Source organism: Sciurus vulgaris (genome assembly GCF_902686455.1).
Source record: "Sciurus vulgaris genome assembly, chromosome: X".
Lineage (NCBI taxonomy): Eukaryota > Metazoa > Chordata > Mammalia > Rodentia > Sciuridae > Sciurus > Sciurus vulgaris.
In genome coordinates, this window is record NC_136471.1 from 124,157,804 (window position 1) to 124,178,375 (window position 20,572).

Here is a 20,572-nt window from a genome sequence, read left to right on the forward strand (position 1 = left end):
GCAGCACAGTACCCCCCCCCCCCCCACCCCAGGTATTGAATCCAGGCCTTATGCATGCTAGGTGAGTGCTCTACCACTAAGCTATATATCCAGACATAAATTTTTCTTCAACTGTGTAAAAGCATTTTATGATCAGAAACAGTGAAATTGTTGTTATGCTTATCATTTGTAGAAAAATCCATGGGAAGACTACTTGGATAGAAAATTCAACAAGTGGTGTGCCTTTTTTTCTCATTTATTTAGGGTTTCCTTTCTTGGCTATCCTTATGACCCTACAAACTTTCAAAGCCCTCAGCTTCTGGTTAATGCTGTCATGGCTCATCAGGTTTACTCAGCAGACCCATATAGGGAGTCTGGTGAGAAAGAAAAGAAACCTGAGTGCTTCTCCTTGGCAACTTGGAGAAGGAGACTGAGTCACATATAGATGAAAATGAGGCCCAATGCAGATTTTCTAATTGCACATTTGCTCTTACTGTTTTTAATTTATTTCTCCTGCCCTCTGTATCTTTTTGTTTGTTTTTGTTTTTTTAATCTTAGTTCCCTCTAAGTAATGATAGAAATTTAGAAATATCTTGTAAGGTAATGCTTTATATTTTTCTCATATTTCCCTTCCCATATGTCTAGCATATAGTTACAGAAATTTATGGCCAGTTCTTCCGAATATTTAATCCATGAAGGAGCAAGACTGGGTAATTCCAGCAATTTGCAGTCAGAACTAGAACTACCCTTATTTTGAAAGCTATATGAGTTAAAAAAATTTTTAAATTTTCCTGTGATTTTTGAAGAAAAGTAACCAAATGCATTACTATTTTTATGAACATATTTATTTATGAACATAATGTATATTATTAGTCTTTTAAAAAATTCAGAAGATTATTTTTCAAAAATTATTCCCAATTGCTAATTTTTCTGAGATTGAGATATTCAAAGTTTTTAAAAAATAATTCGTCACATTGTAAACCATTGTACTTTGCTTTAATGGTGCTTAAATACTTTATTGTAAACCACATAAATTAAAATTTGAACTTATATAAATTCTAAACTATTAATGAATTTGTTTTGAGTTTAGCTTCAGATTTATATATTATAAATTAATGATCCGTACTGGTGTGAAGTGTCATTTTGTAGTCCAGTTCTTTAAGCAATTGTGATCTTACAGACTGGGAAGGAGAGCAGGCAGCAAACTTCCAGATGCTTTGAGTATAAAGTTGCAGGTTCCCAAGAGTATAGAAGAATTCCTCTGGTCCAAAGGAACTGTGGAGGAGGGGAAAATCTAGAATGAGGAAGGTATAGCCAAACATTGCTGCCCAGTGATACTGTAGGCATTCAGTGACTGTCTTTAACTCTTTTCTTGATAAAATCCTTCAGTTTATTGGGTCTCCTGCCCCCTATCTCTCATGAAAACAGCTTTAATTTCAAAATGGAAATGGTAACATGGCATTTCCTTCACAACTTTCTGATAATGAATATTTGATAGACCTGGCAAATTACATTTTATTTGTTGCTAATTCAGACATTAATTATATGAACAAACTTTTTCTTCCTAAGATTAAAGTAGAAGGAAAATTAATAGATCTTAAGCATAATGAATTATCTTGGTATTGTTAACTGCTTCTTTGAATGCTGGTTTATGTTTGCATGCAGGTGTGTGTGGTTTAGTTTTTTTTTTTTAATTAAAATTTTGAGGGGGGCTGAGGTTTGTAGCTCAGTGAGCGCTTGTCTAGCATGTGAGGCACTGGGTTTGATCCTCAGCACCACATAAAAATAAATAACAAAGGTATTGTGTACATTTACAACTAAAAATATTTTTTTAAAAATTTAAAGGGGGCTGGGGAGATAGCTCAGCTGGTAGAGTGCTTGCCTTGCAAGCACAAGGCCCTGAGTTCGATCCCCAGTACAGCCAAAAAAAAAAAAAAAAAAATTAAAGGTTTAAAATCTCAACTTTCAATCTTATGTTACTGTTCATTTTGTATAGTAGTCTTATTTCGAAAAACCTCCTTGCAGATAATATTTTTCTTCTAAAAAGTTTCAAAGTTTGTTTTTTGGGAAGTATTTCAAAGTTTTCATTGAGCGTATAAGAAGTAACCTGTACTCCCTGCCCTCACCCCATTCTCATTCCCCACCACCACCAAAACTAGAAATCAGGACTGCTTTTGCTCTTTGTTCAGACAAGCACAAGTAGGTGTTTTCTGTAATTTGTGCTTCACCTTTCTAAATTTTAAAATTAAGGTTTTATCGTTTTTAAGGCATATCTTTGCCAACTTTTTTTGTATTTTTGTAGGACTGTGTATGTTTGGTAAAAGTACATACAGGATGACTTCATTTTTGTGTTACAGTGGGTCAGAAGTGACAGAGGTACATATAAACAAGGCTGTAAAAAGTTGAAAAGTGTTTCATTTTCACTTGAAGGCTTCTAAGTAAATGCTTAAATATTTAGATTTTTTGCTCTTAATGTAGTTTATATTAATTAGTTTATATGAATATTCTTAGTATATTCAGTACTCTTCTTGTTTAGTATAAATGAAATGGTTAGAAATGCTATCAAACCCAAATGTTTCATGCAAAAGCCATGAAATTTTAAACAGCTGATATTTTCTTTTTCATATGAACAGCTTGGAGCAAATGTTTTGCTTGTGCAAATGAGATGGCTATTATGATGCAAAGAGGTATCTTGAAAAAAAAAATGTCCTTTCTCTATCTGAAGTATTCCAGTTCAGTGCTGCAATAATTGCAAGCAGAACCTGGAGGTTTTTCTTTCTTGGTCTGCTCTATAGTATATTTTAACAAGTTCTCTTGAGACTATTAAAATGTCTTGGTTTTTAGGACATGTAGTCCAGCGGGGATAACTTTGTAGACGCAATGGGTTGGCAGTTAGATATTGCTCGTCTTCTCACTTCTTTCCACATTCTCTGACCCAGGGTAACCTTTGATCCTTCTCTGAAGGCAGGAGTGAAGGAAGTTTGAGCAGGTGACTGATGATCACTGTCTACAGCTCACAGACAATATGCGAATTACTTTAGCAGTCCCCTTAGTCTCCTCCTCTCACTCCTCCCCCCTTAAACCAACAAATGCAAATAGCTTCATCCCCATTTGCTAGAATTTCAGGCTTGCTCAGGCAACATGGGCTTTGTTGTTAACTGGCTTTCTCCAGAAATGCAGTTTTATTCCTGGTGAGGAGCAAGAAGTGGAACCTAAATCACCTTAATGGTAAATACAGCAACAACTTGTTTCTCTAGGATATTTATAAAGGTAGGAATTACCACAGAAGTTTCTTTATATTGTAGTTGAAGTGTAGTTAAGGAAATTCATTGTCTGCTTTGTTAGCTTTTGTAGACTAACTATCCCAGTAATTTGCTATCTCAGAAAATCCTCTATTTTGTTCTAAATATTAGTTGTTAAAATTGTTGGCATTTTATTTGAATAGTCACTTTTTAAAAATTTGTTTTGTAGTATAGGGAAAAGTCAGTCTGGTTATTTCTATCATGCAGATGTTTTTCTTTTTTCTTTTTTCTTTTCTCCCAAAAAGGAACAGCCTTATTAAAGTCATACTTGATCATTTAAAGCACCAGTTTGTAATGAAATTGTTGTCAAATTTTTTTCTCTAGTTTTTAGAAATACAAAAAGTAAATGTTTTTTCCCCACTGGCATTATATGAGACTTATTAGAAGTATTTTTATGATATAGAATGTGTATATCATTTTGCTAATGTACATTTAATGTGTTTTTGTAGTGGTGACTGCTATGTCTTTTAACAGTATTGTCATGAAAGTCATTCTATAGAACTCATTCAGGAAGAAAAAAGATACTGTGGTTTAAAAACTCAAGTGGCTTTTTAAAAGCTAATATATTGTTAGATGAATTATGGATTGACCTAAAACAACAGAAATTGTCTTCTTTTATGTGAACTTTCTTATGAAAATATTGAAAGTTATAGAGATTATAATCTTGAATAATGTCATGCATATGAGAGTAACAATTGTGAAAATCCTCTTAAGTGGGGGAAGCATCCTCCCACCATGAGGCTGAAGGGAGTAGTTTACAAAGCTTCTGTGATCAGCTTATAGAAAACAAATGTTTTTAAAACAAAATTCTTAAACCCTTCTAAATTCTAATTGCTATTTCTAGCCTTCTTGCATTTTTATGATGTCCTTTTTAGGCTGAATATGTATGAGATATATAACCAGGTAGGAAACAATTTACATTTTACCAAACTTAGATTTCTTATTTTAATTTAGTGTGTATGCCAAGAAAAAGGGGCATTGTTATTTAGATTTGGAGATAAACTAAATTTTAACTGGACTTTTGTATTTTGTTCGTTAGGGAGCTAACCTTTGACTTTTCCATTGTATTTGGGAAATTTTCCCCAGTAATGTTTTTTTCAAGTTTTCAATAACTTTAAGAAAGAATATTTTGTGCATTTTAAGGTACTTTAAAAATAAGATATATGAAGTGTTTCTTCTTCCTTCTTAAGTCTGTTTATCTTAGCTATCAAAACCCCGTTTTGAAACAAGGGAATGAATTAAAGCTATAGATCCTTTAAATATATTTGGTTTTGGTTTAGTTGTCCAGCCATAATTTTTAAAGCTGCTGAAAAAGACCTAACAGTACTTCCCAAATGAAAATGATCTGTCACTCCCTAAAAGCATTTTAAATGAAATTTTTATTTTTCTGAAGGAATCGTTTCTTTTTGTGTAGTTGATCTTTTATTATGTGTTTAAGGCATTTTAAATACTATAAAACTGGTTTTTGTTGAGAGGGAAATCTACATGGGTCATCAAGGAGGCTAAGGAGGGGATGAAAGAGAAACTAAGACAGCAGAGCTGGTCTTGTTCATGCTTTTGTACTCTGACGGTATGTTTGGTAGATGAGTTGGAAACTGATGAGCCTTCAAATCAGAATTGGGAAGTTGGTGCAAGGTCCAGCAAGGGTTAAAATATAAAAAGACAAATCCAGTTTTCATAAAAAATTGGGACAGATACCCCTAAAACTTGGAGACCTTGTTTTCCTTCCTTTGTAAGTTCTTATTCCTGAGGCAGTTTGTAAAACAGATAAACCCTTGAAAATGAGAGGAATGAGAGACTAAAGGGCCTTTTATGCTTGTTTTGGGCACAGTAGGAAAGTGGGAGATAAACTGGAAAAAGCAGTACCTTAGAGAAGTCTTTAAGTGAAGATGTAAAGAAGAATAAGTAGAAACCTTGAGGAGGCAGGATTCATGTGGGGTGAGGAGGGGCAATGTCTGACAAGGACAGAAGATTCCCTGCTCTTATGAATGTAGGTAGATACCATCTGACAGTCAACTATTTGGACAGTAGGGATGCTTTTTTTCCCCTCATTACGTTCTGCCGAGTCAACGTCTCTGAATGATTTCTGCCTAATGGTATTTAACATGATCTACTCTTTAGTTCTGAAATTGCTGGAGACTGAGTTGGAGATTATTGTGTTTTCTTTGTGAGAATTCTAAAGGTCACTGCTGACATGCAAGTGAAACTGTGTGGATATTTTTTTATTGAGGCTTTTTAGTTATATGTGACAGTAGAGTCCATTTTGATAAAATTTAGACATGCATAGAATATATCTTACTCTGATTAGGGTCCCAGTCTTGTGAATATACACAATGTTGGGATTCACTGTGGCATATTCATATGTATATATAGGAAGGTTATGTCAAATTGTTTCTACTCTCTTTCCTATTCCTATTCCCCCTCCCTTCTTTTCATTTCCCTTTGTCTAATCCAGTGAACTTCTGTTCCACCCCACATGTTGTGGTTTAGCTTTTATATATCAGAGAGAACATTCACTCTGTTTTTTTGTGATTGACTTATTTTACTTAGCATGATAGTCTTCAGATCCACCCATTTACTAGCAAATATCATAGACATTCTTCTTAATGACTAACATTCCATTGTGTACATATAACACAATTTCTTTTTCCCTTCTTCTGTTGATGGGCATCTAGATTGGCTCCATAGCTCAACTCTTGTGAATTGTACTGATATAAACATTGATGTGGCTGCATCACTATAGTATGCTGATTTTAAGTCCTTTGGGTATAAACTGAGGAGTGGGATAACTGGGTCAGATGGTGGTTCCATTTCCAGTTTTCTGAGGAAGCTCCATACTGCTTTCCAAAATGATTGCACCAATTTGCAGTCCCACCAGCATGTATAAGTGTATCCTTTTTCCCATATCCTCACCAACATTTATTGTTACTTGTATTCTTGATAATTGCCATACTGGTTGGAGTGAGTTGAAATCTCAGTGTAGTTTTTACTTTTCTCTAATTGCTAGAGATGTTGAACATTTTTTTCATATATTTCTTGACGGTTCATATTTCTTCTTTTGAGAAGTGTCTGGTTAGTTCCTTTGCCCATTTATTGATTGGGGTGTGTTGGTGTTTTTTGAGTTCTTTATATATCCTGGAGATTAATGTTCTATTTTATGTGCAGGTGGCAAAGATTTTCTCCCATTCTGTAGAGGCTCTCTCTTCACACTCTTGATTGTTTCCTTCACTGTAAAGATTTTCAGTTTGGTACCATCCCATTTATTTATTTTTTATTTTACTTCTCAAGCACTTTAGGAATCTTGTTAAGGAAGTTGGTTCCTAAGTTAACTTCTTGGAGTGTTGGGCCTACATTTTCTTCTAGTAGGTGCAGGGTTTCTGGTCTAATACCTAGGTCTTTGATCTACTTTGAGTTGAGTTTTGTGCAAGATGAGAGAGTACTTAAATTTCATGCTAATACATATGGATTTACACTTTTCCCAACTTTTGTTGAAGAGGCTATCTTTTCTCCAATGCACGTTTTTGGAGCCTTTGTCTAGTATGAGTTAACTGTATTTATTTGGGGTTGTCTCTGTGTCTTCTATTTCATTGGTCTTCTGTGTGAGTATTTCTTTTTTTTTTTTTTTTTTTTTTTAGTTATACAAAGTAATTGGGTTTATTTTGACAGAATCATAGATGGTTCAATTTAAGTTCTCTTTTAATTCTCATTGCCTTCTTTTTCCCTTCCATCCTCCCTCCCAGTTTCTCCTTCCTCTACTAATCTTTCATTCATTTTTTTTTCTTTTTTTTTAATTTATTTTTATTGTAAACAAATGGGATACATGTTGTTTCTGTTTGTACATGGAGTAACAGCATACCATTTGCGTAATCATACATTTACATAGGGTAATGATGTTTGATTCATTCTGTTATTTTTTCTTTCCCCCCACCCCTCCCACCCCTCTTTTCCCTCTATTCAGTCCCTCCTTCCTCCATTCTTGCCCCCCTCCCACCCCCCTTTATGTGTCATCATCCGCTTATCAGTGAGATCATTCGTTTTTTTGATTTTTGAGATTGACTTATCTCACTTAGCATGATATTCTCCAATTTCATCCATTTGCCTGCAAATGCCATAATTTTTTTATTCTTTATAGCTGAGTAATATTCCTGTGTGTGTGTGTGTGTGTGTGTGTGTGTGTGTGTGTGTGTGTGTGTGTGTATAGATATAGATATCACAGTTTCTTTATCCATTCATCAATTGAAGGACATCTAGGTTGGTTCCACAGTCTGGCTATTGTGAATTGAGCAGCTATGAACATTGATGTGGCTGTGTCTCTGTAGTATGCTGATTTTAAGTCCTTTGGGTATAAACTGAGGAGTTGGATAGCTGGGTCAAATGGTGGTTCCATTCCAAGTTTTCTAAGGAATCTCCACACTGCTTTCTGGAGTGGCTGCACTAATTTGCAGCCCCTATGTGGGTATTTCTAATGTTATTTTTAGTGGATTGATGGACAGAAACACTTAGTATCCTTAGGATTAGTCCTGGACTCCCCAGGGATACCAAAATCCAATTCTTATATAAAATGGGATTGTGTTTGCATATAACTTATATACAGCATTTCATGTATTTAAAATTATCTCTAGATTACTTATGATACCAAATACAGTGTAAATATGTAAGTAGTTTTTTAGGGAGTAATGGCAAGAAAAAAGTTTGTATGTACACAGTGTAGATGCAGTTTTTTCCCCAAGTAATTTCAATCCATGGTTGAATCCACAGATCTGAAATGTATAATGGGCATCCAGTAAGGTGGGAATTGACATGCTGGGCATGATCAAAGAGCAAGGGGTGATAAAGGAAGGGTTGAGGTGTTAGAGAGGTTAGAGGTGTTGGTGGAGGTGGACACTTGGGTGCAGGTCAAAGAAAGTGTAAAGCAGTCACAATAATGCTAATGGATTGGATGAAAATGAAGGGAGCTTGTGGTTAGCTGTCATAATGAGAACATCATGGCCAGTTGGTTTAAAGCAGACAGGACAATAAGGAAGTTTTGAAGTACAGAAGGGGGACATGGTTGTCTTGGAGACAGAAGAGTTAAAGAAATTTTCAGGAGTAACTATTTCAGGGAGTAGCTGAAATCTTAAATGATAAGGTCAGGATGATGAAGCATCAGTAGTAGTATGATGGGGAAAATCCTGAAGATGATGACAAGGAGATTGTATAACAAGAAATAATATGTTAACGTTACTAGAATTTATGACAAAGGTAGAAATGTGTGTACAATGTAAAGTAGATGATCATGAGGGTAAGGAAAAGCTGATATAAGTAGGTAAACTATTTATAAATGAGGGGGAAAGTGATGGTAGCAGTTAAGTGGCCTTATGTTTGCTCTGACAGATGAGAATAGGCTGTTTCTTCCTCTTGGTTTGCTAAGGGGTAGATAAAGACTGTAGAAAAGATGAGATATTCTCTATCACAGGTCAGGTTTATATATATACACATAGTCTTTCAGTAAACAGTAAACAGTAGATTGTTTCAGGCTGTAAAATGAAGCCGTCAAAAATAGTTGATTTGTGTGCAGTTGTATAAGTGTTTCACTTGCATAGCTCTTCCTGTAAAGAATTTTTATTTGGCACTAGTACTTTTTACTGTGTTAAATTTCATTTTTTTTAATAATGAAATTATTAAAGGATAGATACTGAGAAAAACTCTTTATTTAACTGTGAACATAAACCAAAGTAACCTGGAAGGTAGTCTTTATTCAAAATATTAAAATTGTCTGGGTTAAGCTACCAGATAACCATTTGCTACAAATCACGTGGGTATGATAGTGGCCTTTCCATGACAACATTAATGTGAAGTCTGTATTGTAGTACATGAAACTTTATTATTTGACATACATAGAGGAACATAATGTATTGTAGCCTTAAATATATATAATTTTTATTTTTCAATTATACCTCACTAAAGCTGAAAAAAAAACCAAGAACAAAGGAGTCACCAAGCCTCTGAAAGATGAAGAAAAAGCCCTAGGTAGTTGCTTTGTTATGTTTTTCTATATTAATGTGCAAGATAATTCCTGTACATGGCATAATTGTGTAGTGTTTTCTGAAGGAAAAACTCTTTTTATGCTAAGAAAAAAATAGAAAGTAGCTAAAAGGTAAATTGCTAGAATTTTCTTTTTCTGTATTACTGGCTATCCTTATAAAGGCTTTTTTATTTTTCCTGAAGTATTAAAACTATTTCCTGATATAAGAAATCTTAAAGTACCTAAAACTTTATTTTAAATAATTTTCAATGAATGACCTTTGGGACGAATTATAAACTTCTTTTGAATCATAAGAAGATAATGCCTTAATTACACCATTTACTTTTTTTTGTTGCTGTGTTTTTCTCAGTTCCTATTGCAAAGAATATAGGAAAAACACAGTCTTCTCCTTCCAAAGTGACCCAGCAGTCAATGCAGTCTCCACAGAAAACTGCTGTAGTACAACCAACACAGCAGATCAAGAAATCGGGTCGAACTAAATCACCTGGACATACTGCAGTCCCCAAGAAGGGCAGTTCTCTTAAAAATCCCACACCAAAGAAAAAAGGTGGAAGCTCAGGAAAAAAGGTTAGTTGTATCTTCTTCTAATTTGTATCATAGGTCTCTGTAGTACCTTTTTATTTATAATAAACAGTTTTGGAACTTACTAAGAATATGATGAAGCTCCTGAGGAATACACTAAAGCTATATAAAACTCTTTAAGGCCTTACATAGCTGTTGAGAAATTGATATTTCTTATCTTGGGTAAATTTGAAACTTTTTATACTGTTTTACTAATTGAATCATTTTGGAAGTAACTGCATGGGTGTGTTTATGTTTGTGCTAGTTAATTAAAGCATAGTGTACTTTAAAAATCAATGTGAATCCCTCAGAGGGGAGATGAAAAAAAAAAAAAGAAAAATCAATGTGAAGGACATTTTACTGTGGATAAATTATACCTCAGTAAACTGGTGGTGGAGGGACATGTCAGTGTGATAAATTTAGTAATGCTGGAGTTGAATCCTACCTGACTACCCCAAAGAAAACATCTCTAAAACCTGGAAATAATAGTAAAAAAGCAGCTAACTGAAGACGAGAGTGGAAGCAGGTACATTCTGATGGCAAGGGGAGCACAAACTTAGGAGGAGGGATGTTATACTAAATTAATTTCATTTTTGTGGTTTATAGCCTTGATTTAGGAGCACTCTGTGCAGCAAGTTAGGCAGCAGTGTTGGTAGAAAACCCAGTTTAGGGCTGGGCAGATAGCTCAGCTGGTAGAGTACTTGCCTTGCAAGCACAAGGCCCTGAGTTCGATCCCCAGTACTGTAAAAAAACAAACAAACGAACAACAACAACAACAAAAAAGTTTATTTGACCCAGGGAGACCAGAAAACGAAAGTTTGGAAAACTGTTGCCAAAGAGCATGGAGGGATATTGGAATGGAAAAAACCAAAAGAGCAGATCCTTAAACTGTCTACCAACATCTCTGACAAACCCCTGTTCTAAGCATGTGTGGGTCACACCGAGACCAGCTTAGCTAAAGCAAAAGATTTGCACTGAGGCTGGAGTTAGGCTCAAGACCAGTTTTTAAAATTCAGTTCCAAAAAAGAATCTGTATAAATTAACATTCATAATGTCTGTTATATGGTCCAGAATTAGTCAGATTCAAAGACATCCTACAGTGAACACATTCTCAAGAGAAAAGAAAATCAATTGAGACAGACCCCATTGTGACCCATATGTTGGAACTTGCAAACAAGAATTTAAAATCGGGACCAAGGGGCTGGTTGTGGTTGCACACATCTACAATCCCAGCAGCTCAGGAGGCTGAGACAGAAGGATCACAGGTTTGAAACCTGCCTCAGCAACTTAGCGGGGCTGGAAGTAACCTAGTGAGACCTGTCTCAAAATTAAAAATAAAAAGGGATGGAGATGTGGCTCAGTGTTAAGCACCCTTGGGTTCAATCCCAGGCACAAAAAAGTAAAATTAAACTGGGACCAAGGGAAGGGAAAGGGGAGTGTGTATTTATGAGCTTTTCATTACTGTGACCAAAATACCTGACAAGAAAAACTTAGAGGAGGAAAATTTTATTTAGGACTCATGGTTTTCTCCAATGTCAACTAAAACTCCCATTGCTCTGGACCCAAGATGATGGTTAAAAGGGCATGGCAGAGGAAAGCTGCTCATCTTATGACAGCCAGGAAGCAGAGAACAAATGAGTGATGAGCCAGGGACAAAATATAATTCCTGAGGGCATACCCCAAGTGATGTACTTCCTCCATCCATGCCCCACCTGCCTACAGTCACCACCCAGTAATTCACTTAAATTATTAATTCTTTAAATGGATTAATCTGCTGCTGAGGTTGTTGGTATCATAATCTAATCATTTTTAACTGAATGTTGCTGTGTTGCCTAATAATGCTCTTTTTGGGGGCGGGTATCTCATGTCCAAATCATAACAAGGAGGTTCTGGGGGAATGAAATTGAGCAAATTGTCTTATGTGTTTGTACCAATATATCCTAATGAATTCCACTGTTATGCATAATTATTATGCACCAATACAATCTTAAATAATTTAAAAAATGGCAATTTTAAAGCTGTTCTTGATGAATTTTAAAACACGCACACATAATTGCAGTGATTAAAAAGGTAGGCCATCTTCGCAGAGAAACAAAAAGAACATAAAAGAACCAAGTGGAAATTCAGGATCTGAAAAATTCAGGATCTAAAGTAAAAAATTTATAGACAGAAGTAACTAGAATTTATTAGATATGACAGAAGAGTCAATGAACCAAAGAATAGAATAGAAATTACTTAGTGTGAAGAACTGAGACAAAAAAACTGAGAAACAAAATAAACTGAGCCCTGAGGACCTTTTAGGTAACATCAGAGGTGTAACCCACATGTAATTGGAGCCCAGAAGGAAAAGTGAGAGAGACTGGAGCAGAAAAAATGTTGAAGAAAAAATGTCTCAAAATTTCCCAGATTTCATGAAAGAAATATACAGACATAAAATGCTCAAGCAAGAACAAACAATAAAAACAATCTACACCAAGGCATATAAACTGTTAAAACCCACAAAAAGCAAAATTTTTTTGTATATGTGTAATGCTGGGATCAAACCTAGAACCTTTCACTTAGTAGGCAAGTGCTTTGTCACTGAATTTTATCTCCAATTCCAAAGAAAAAAATTTAAAGGCAGCAGTGTAAAAATGAAAAAATACATGCAGAGAAACAAAAATTTGATTAACAACTGGCATTCTTCATCAAACACCATGGAAGTCAAGGAGAGTAGAATAACATCTTTAAAGTGCCAACAGAAAAAAATGATTGTTAATATGAAATTCTGTCAGAAATGCTCTTTGTGGGACTGGGACTGTAGCTCAGTGGTAGAGCACTTGCCTCCCATGTGTGAGGCACTGGATTTGATCCTCAGCACCACATAAAATTAAATAAAAAAGATATGTGTCCACATACAACTAAAAATATATTTAAATATTCTTTGGAGATGAAGGTAAACTTTGAATATACACAATTTTTATTTTTGTCAATAAAGCAGAAAAGATAGTTGTACAGTTTAATAGAATTAATACACTCAGTTCATTCATATCCATTTCTGCTATTTTTATGATTTTTGTTGCTATTGTGAAAGATATATTTTCCTCATTATACTTTACTGTGAAACAAAGGCTATAAAAATACTGGCTTTAAAAAAGGATGAAGGCCGTGTGCAGTGGTGAACACCTGTAATCCCAGTGGCTTAGGAGGCTGAGACAGGATGATCGTGAATTTGAAGCCAGGCTCAGCAAAAACTAGGCACTAAGCAATTCAGTGAGACCCTGTCTTTAAATAAAATACAAAAAAATAGGGCTGGGGATGTGGCTTAGTGACCTAGTACTCCTGAGTTCAATCCCCAGTACCCACCTCCCCCCGCAAAAAAAATTGAAGGAACTGTGGTTGTGGCCCAGAGGTAGAGTACTTGCCTTCTACTTGTGAGGCATTGGTTTCGATCCTGAGCATCGCATAAAAAATTAAAGGCATCATGTCCATCTATAAACATATTAAAAAAAAAAAAAGATGAAGGACTGGGGTTGTAGCTAAGTGGTGGAGTGCTTGCCTAGCATGTGTGAGGTACTAGGTTTGACCCTCACCACCACATAAAAATAAATACAATAAAGGTGTCCTGTCCGTCTACAACTAAAAAATGATTTTAGAAAAGGAAGAAGGTGAACAAAAGACATTTTCAGACAAAAGAATACTAAGAAAATTCATCACTGACAAAGTAGCGCACTACAAGAAATGCCAAAAGGAAGTTCAGTAGGCTGAAGGAAAACGAGACCAGATAAACCAGGTCTTTAAAAAGGAATGAATAGCTTTGAAAATGGTAACCTCTGGGTGAATGCGAGTGTTACTTTTTGTTTTTTGTTTTGTTTCATCATAAGTTCTTTATAATTCTTTAACTATAGCAATAATTTATAGTCCTTTACAGTTTATATCACACACAGATATAATACATAAAATAATTGTGATATGAACACCTGAGGTGAGAGATATAGACCTGTATCATCGTAAGTTTTCAACATTTTATGTGAAGAGGTACAATATTAACTTGATGTGTACTTTGGAAAGTTAAAGATATAGGTTGTAATCGCAGTTCATATGTTAAAAAAATGCAGTGAAATACAGCTAAAAAGCCAATATGGAAAATAAAATGGAATTCTGAGCATTCAGATAATTCCCCCCAAAACAGGAAAGGAATAACAAAAGAACAAAACAGAGGAGACAAATAGAAAACAAATAATAAAATGGTAGATCCATACCAGCTATTGTAATAATTGTGTTAAATGTTAGTGGACTAAGCTACACTCTGTAATTAAGAGATTTTCAAAATGGAGTATTTATTTTGCTGTATTGGTTGTTGAATCCAGGGCTTTGCACATAGTAGGCCAAGTGTTCTACCACTGAGCTACATCTTTAATCCTTTATTTCAATGTTTATTTTTGAGACAGGGTCTCACTTAAGGTTACCCAGGCCAGCCTTGAACTTGTGATCTGCCTGCCTCAGCCTCCCAAGTAGCTGGAATTAAAGACTTGTACCACCATGCCCAGCCTCAAGATGGATTATTCTAGAAGACTCAAATATATCCTGTCTATAAGAGATGCACTCTAAATATATATACAAACTCTATTGGGGCTCACTGACTTAAATTTCAGCAATATTCCCTAGACATTCTTGCATTCAACCATTTGATATCAGTATCTATAACATTTCTGGTTTTTTTCAACTAATGTTTGTTGTATAGAAAAAAATAGCAATACCATCTTTAAGATATTTATATTGGTATTTTTATTTAAAAATCAAAGTTTATAAAATAAAAATGTCATTAAAACCAAATATGATGTCCTTTATTATTACCTTTTCTAGGCACAAGAGTCCCTTTTCTGATATTGGAGAGTAGTGTTCAAAATAGTTTCTAGAACCCTGTAAGTTGATATAAAAGAAACAGAATACTAATCATGTTTAACAGTGCTCAAGAGACTGATTAGTATATGAAAATAGGCATAATTTTGCATGGACTAAAAGCCATTTGTGATTTTGCCAATTATTGACATAGTATGGAGAAATGTAGGCTAGACACAATGGGGGTAAGCAACTGCTTTCTTAAGTCTTCTGCCTTGCTGAAAACTTCTCCTGTTGGAAAGATGTTTTAGACAGTTTTTTCACTGCTGTGACCGAAAGACCCAACCAGAACAGTTGTAGAGGAGGAAAAGTTTCTATTTGGGGGCTCACGATTTTAGAGGTCTCAATTCACAGACGGCTGGCTCCATTCTTTGGGGCTCTAGGTGAGACAAGACATCATGGCAACTCACATGATGATCAGGAAGTAGACAGAGACTCCACTCACCACATACAAAATATATACCCCAAAGCCATGCCCCTGATGCCCACCTCATCCAACCATACCCTACCCACCTTTAGTTGCCACTCATTTAATCCCCATTAGGGGATTAATTCACTGATTGAGTAAAGGCTCTCATAACCCTATCATTTCTCCTCTAAACCTTCTTTCATTGTCTCAATACACAAGGTTTTTGGGGACACTTCACATCCAAACCATAACAAAAGAGATTTTAGAGACTTTCAGAGTATTAAAAAACTTGTCTTACAGGACACCTTAAAAAATGGTGGGTTTTACAGAGTGAACTAATTGACTAAGGTATGTTAAGTTGGAGCACAGAGTAGGGTGGAGAATCCTAGCCTCTTGTTCTCTTTGCCCCTAACCTGGACAGCTTGTGGGCCTCTGAGGAATTCAGTTTTTGAAAGCACTGCAGTTCATGGTATACAGAGAGGTATCCAACCTTGAGGACTTCTGATAACTGTTAATTTTGTAAGCCTATAATTTTCTCACTTTAGCAATTTTTAAAAGAGTATACTTACATTACTGTTTTTTTATTACAGGAAAAATTTATTCCTGTGTTGTGTTCAACATCTTCAGCTTCTCTGAGTTCTCTGTCCAGAGACCGTGGTAGTTCATATGATAAGGATGCCTTTCTTGGGACATCTAAAATAGTGATGTCTACAGGTAAATTAATACTTTAAAATGAGTTACAAATTACCTGTCTTTTATTCTGTATTATTTCCAATGTCTTTGAAGTCCTGGAAATAAGAAGACTATTCACATATATGGAAATTGTGCTATATACATTAATGGGTTAAAAATAATCTGCTTCTTGATTTAAGAGGACAGTAATTTTGATAATGAGGTACCTTCTTATTTTCACAGAGTACATTGATTGATTTTTGATCCTCATAAAGAAAAATTATTGAAACTTGAAATTTGTGTGATTATAGATGGATTACTTATATATCCTATTCTTTTTATTATATTAAGGAAAGTTTAAGTTTTTCTTCAGCCAACCTTGTCATGTATAGAAGGAACGTTTTTATTTTCTTAAAATTAACAAAATAAATTTCTTTATGTCATTAGAACTTACTGTGACACATACCCTGCATTATTTGATTACTTTAAAAAATACAATTGAAGTACTATGTTGGTAATTTTAAAATAAATTCAGTCTGAAAGGGATATATCAAAATAACCAGTTTGGGGCTGGGGTCATAGCTCAGTGGTAGAGCACTTGCCTTCCATGTTTGAGGAACTGGGTTCGATGCTCAGTACCACATAAAAATAAATATTGTGTCCATCTACAACTAAAAATATTTTTAAAAACCAGTTTTGTAAGGAAATTCTTAAATTGTGTAATTACAATAGAAAAAAATTTATCTTTGTACCATTTTATTTAATATGGAAATCTATGAAGAATTATTTTTGTGATGCTCCTAAAACTTAATTATTAATTTGGGCTAACTTTTAAAATTGAGTAAATATCTTAAATTGTGTAATTACAATAGAAAAAAATTTATCTTTGTACCATTTTATTTAATATGGAAATGTATGAAGAATTATTTTTGTGATGCTCCTAAAACTTAATTATTAATTTGGGCTAACTTTTAAAATTGAGTAAATATTCTGAATATTTCTTTATGTTTTATATGTTTAATGCCTACACAAATGTATTTACTTTATATTTTTATATAGTAGAAAAGATCATTGATAATTAATGTTTAAGTTCTCTTTGAAGTGACTCGTGGAATATAGTAATTATGTGGTGTTTTTACAAAGTTCCTTTTAATCAGTCTCATTGTTTTATCTGTATACACATTTTCCCTCAAGTCTGTGTCTATATAAACAAACATGGAAACTGTGGTCCACACCTGGATCCGAAGCGAATCCAGCAACTACCTGACCACTTTGGCCCAGGCCCCGTAAATGTGGTGCTCCGTCGGACTGTGCAGGCCTGTGTGGATTGTGCCTTTCAGTCTAAGACTGTTTTTGGATATCTTAAGCCAGATAATCGTGGAGGAGAAGTGATAACTGGTATACTAATTTCTTTATTCAGTTTCTTTTCCAAACCTGATTTTAAGTTTAGATACTAGGATTTTGTAACAGACTATTTACAATATTTGTATTCTATTAATTATACTGTATAATTATTACACTGATATAATGGAATATGTGTTGATATAATGGAATATGTGTAATAGTTACATATTTATAGACTTTTTACCCTGGTTTGGAAAGTGTATTTTCAAAATAGACAAATAATGACTAAGTGATATTTGAGGTAAAAGATAAGATTTTTTCCTTTTATAGGGCTGTGTTAATAAGCTCCCTGTAAACAGAATATCTTGGTTGATAATATATTTTAATTTGTATTGAAAACAGTCTGATCTATCAGAAAGACGCTTTAAACAAAAATGTGACTCAAGAATTCATGAAGAGAAAAGATACAGCTGGTGACTTCCATGATTGTTTGATCAGATACCACGACAAATACCATGGAATGTTTGAAATAGAAGAAAGTGTTGTTGTAGATCAACAGATTTCTGTTTTTATTTACTTTATGAATATTTTAAAATAAGAATGTTTTTACCAGTGCAGGCTGTTGTGTTTGAGAGAACTTTCATAATTTATAATTATTCCTTTATGAATTAATAAAACCTTCAAATTAAACTCCATAGTACATTTCCTAAATTGATGGGAATTGACTGACATTTTTTTCCCTTTAATAAATAGCATCTTTCGATGGGGAAACTCATTCCATTCAGCTTCCTCCTGTGAATAGTGCATCATTTGCTCTTCGCTTTCTTGAGACTTTCTGCCACAGCCTGCAGTGTGATAACCTTTTGAGCAGCCAGCCTTTCAGTTCCTATAAGAGTAATATTCATAGCCCTACAGAGCTTGATAAAGATAAATCAGGTGAGAGAACATGTAAATTTTTATACTGTGCTTGTATTTTATATGGTGTACTTGAGCATCTGATTCAGTTTTTCTGTGTTTCCTCAAAGTAATTAGCTTATTAATCCAAAATAAGCTAATTAGAAATGTATAATGTATAGTTATTTTGTTCATTTAAAGTAGGAAAGTAATTCCTTTCATTAATGAACTTAAGAGTCAGTGAGTTTTATATTTGGCTCTTTGGTGACTAGTCGTAGAGTTACACATTTTCTATTAGATTGAAGTTACTGACTTTAATCCTAAGAAACTGTAGAACCAACCTAGGTGCCTTTCAACAGATGAAAGGATAAAGAAAATATAGTGTGTGTGCATGCACACACACACACAAACACAATGGAATATTACTTAGCCATAAAGAAGAATGACTTTATGATGTTTGCTGGTAAATAGATGACTCTGGGGACTATCATGCTCAGTGAAATAAGCCAATCTCAAAAAACCAAAAGTTGAATGTTCTTTCTAACATGTTGATGCTAACACACAACAAGGGGAGGGGGAAGAATAGATGTTCAGTGGATTACACAAAGTAGAATGAAGGGAAAGGAGTGGGGATGGGTATAGGAAAGACAGTGGAATGAATCTGACATAATTTTCCTATGTACATATATGAATACATCACAGTAAATCTCCACATGTACATCCACAAGACTGCAATCCTAATTAGAATATGATATACTCCACATTTGTATAAATAGGTCAAAAATGACTCTGCTGTCATGTATAACTAAAAAGAAAAGGGGAAAAAAGGAATGATCTGCTTGAATTTCAACATTTAAGCCTGGGTTGCGCCTCTTCCATAAGAATCACAAATCGATTCCTGAATAAGAAGATGGCTGTAAAGTAGTCCTGTAATCCCAAAGGCAGGATTTTGTTTCTGATCCCTAAAGTAAGAAAGCACTTTTGAGCCTTTTGCCAAATATTCTTTGTTCTTTGGGGGAAAGGTTTGTCCCTTTTTCATCTGACTCATGAAAGGAAAGCCAACCATGTTTGGTAGGATTTTATGTTTGTCTTCTAAGAGCAGCTAAAGTTCTCAGGTATTACAGCTACATGGTTTTCTAGCCAGGTGCTGGAAATTCTGGGAATATAAAGTACAATAACAGACTGTTTGTTTAAGGCCAGAGATTTAAATTTACATTTCATTTGCGTTTTAAGCTTGGGTGCTATCTTTAGTTACGCCTCTATTTTTGGTCCTCCTGGTTACTCACACTTTGTTCATAAACTTTTCCTCTTCTATTTCAGTGAAGTCTGTCATATTTATTCTTTCCTTTCCATTTCTTTGTCTCCACCCTCCTTCAGAACCCAATTAATCCTTTCTCTGGATTATTAAAGCAGTATTCTAATGGAATTCCTCTTTCCAGTTTCTTCCCACTTGTGTAACTGCCCAATGAATTCAAATATATAATACTGTGAAGTCCTAGCAGAAGTACATTTAGTGAAATGGGAGTGGAAAGAGCACAGGTACTAGAATTTGGCAGAACTGAGTTCCATTACCAACACTGAAAGGGTATACACTCTGACGGACCTAAATTTTAATCTTAACTCCTGCTGTTAATTAGCTGTGTGCTCATGGACAAAGTATTGAGCCTCTATTTTCTAAGTGTCTATTTCCCTGTCTGCAAAATGGATACTGCTTAAGTTGTGAGAATATGTAAACTCAGCCTGTTATGTATGGCATGGAATAGGAGCAATAAAATGTAGCTGCCTAGAAGAGTGAAGATTCATGTTCTCGTGTGATATTATCCTTTCTTCTTCCAAGGAGATAGGAGAATGGAAAGATGACCAGAAAGAGAATGACTACTTACATGAGGGGAGGGTGTAGGGGATATTTGATAGGTTTTCTGTTTCTAAGAGTAATTGGGGGGGGGGGGGGCATGAGTTAGAGGAGTTAAAAGTACCATTTCCTGATTTTTTTTTTTTCACAGCATTCAAAACAATGGCAATGATTTACACACTGAAAGTTCTTGAAAATTCTTTGAAAGATTGTAAAGAAAGTGTATTTTTTGCTTTAAAATTAAGCACAGAATGTTTGAATTTCAGATTATTCAAATAACTGGGATAAGCCAGGCATGGTGATGCAGGCCTGTAATCCCAGCAACTCTGTAGGGTGAGGCAGGAGGATTACAAATTCAAGGCCAGCTTCAGCAACTTAGTGTGAGGCTCTTAGGACTTATTGAGACCCTGTCTCAAAATAAAACATAAAAAAAGGGCTGGGGGGATGCAGCTTAGTGGTTAAGCAACCCTGGGTTCAATCCCTGGGACCAAAAATAACTGGGATAGATTACTATTTGACAGAATACACTAAGTAATCATAAATAATACTGTTTTAAATTATTTAATCTCTCAATTTTCTTTCACAGAAAGCTTGATTCAACTATTCGAAAATGAATTTGAACTAAAACCTTTGTTAGTTTTTTTTAGTTAGCT

The 20,572-nt window shown here is 34.7% G+C and overlaps 1 protein-coding gene across 7 annotated transcripts in view; it reads left to right on the plus strand.

The window, feature by feature from the left end:
• SCML2 (Scm polycomb group protein like 2) overlaps nucleotides 1-20,572 on the plus strand; it is a 78,988-nt gene that overhangs the window by 43,121 nt on the left and 15,295 nt on the right. For 5 of the 7 annotated variants that reach the window (XM_079124157.1, XM_079124155.1, XM_079124161.1 and 2 more), the window contains exons 8-12: nucleotides 9,228-9,290; nucleotides 9,656-9,873; nucleotides 15,748-15,871; nucleotides 17,024-17,227; nucleotides 17,927-18,109. In XM_079124157.1, coding sequence (XP_078980283.1) covers nucleotides 9,228-9,290; nucleotides 9,656-9,873; nucleotides 15,748-15,871; nucleotides 17,024-17,227; nucleotides 17,927-18,109 — 792 coding nt within the window. The remainder of the gene's footprint in view (nucleotides 1-9,227; nucleotides 9,291-9,655; nucleotides 9,874-15,747; nucleotides 15,872-17,023; nucleotides 17,228-17,926; nucleotides 18,110-20,572) is intronic. The other 2 variants (XM_079124158.1, XM_079124159.1) reach the window with 1 other exon arrangement.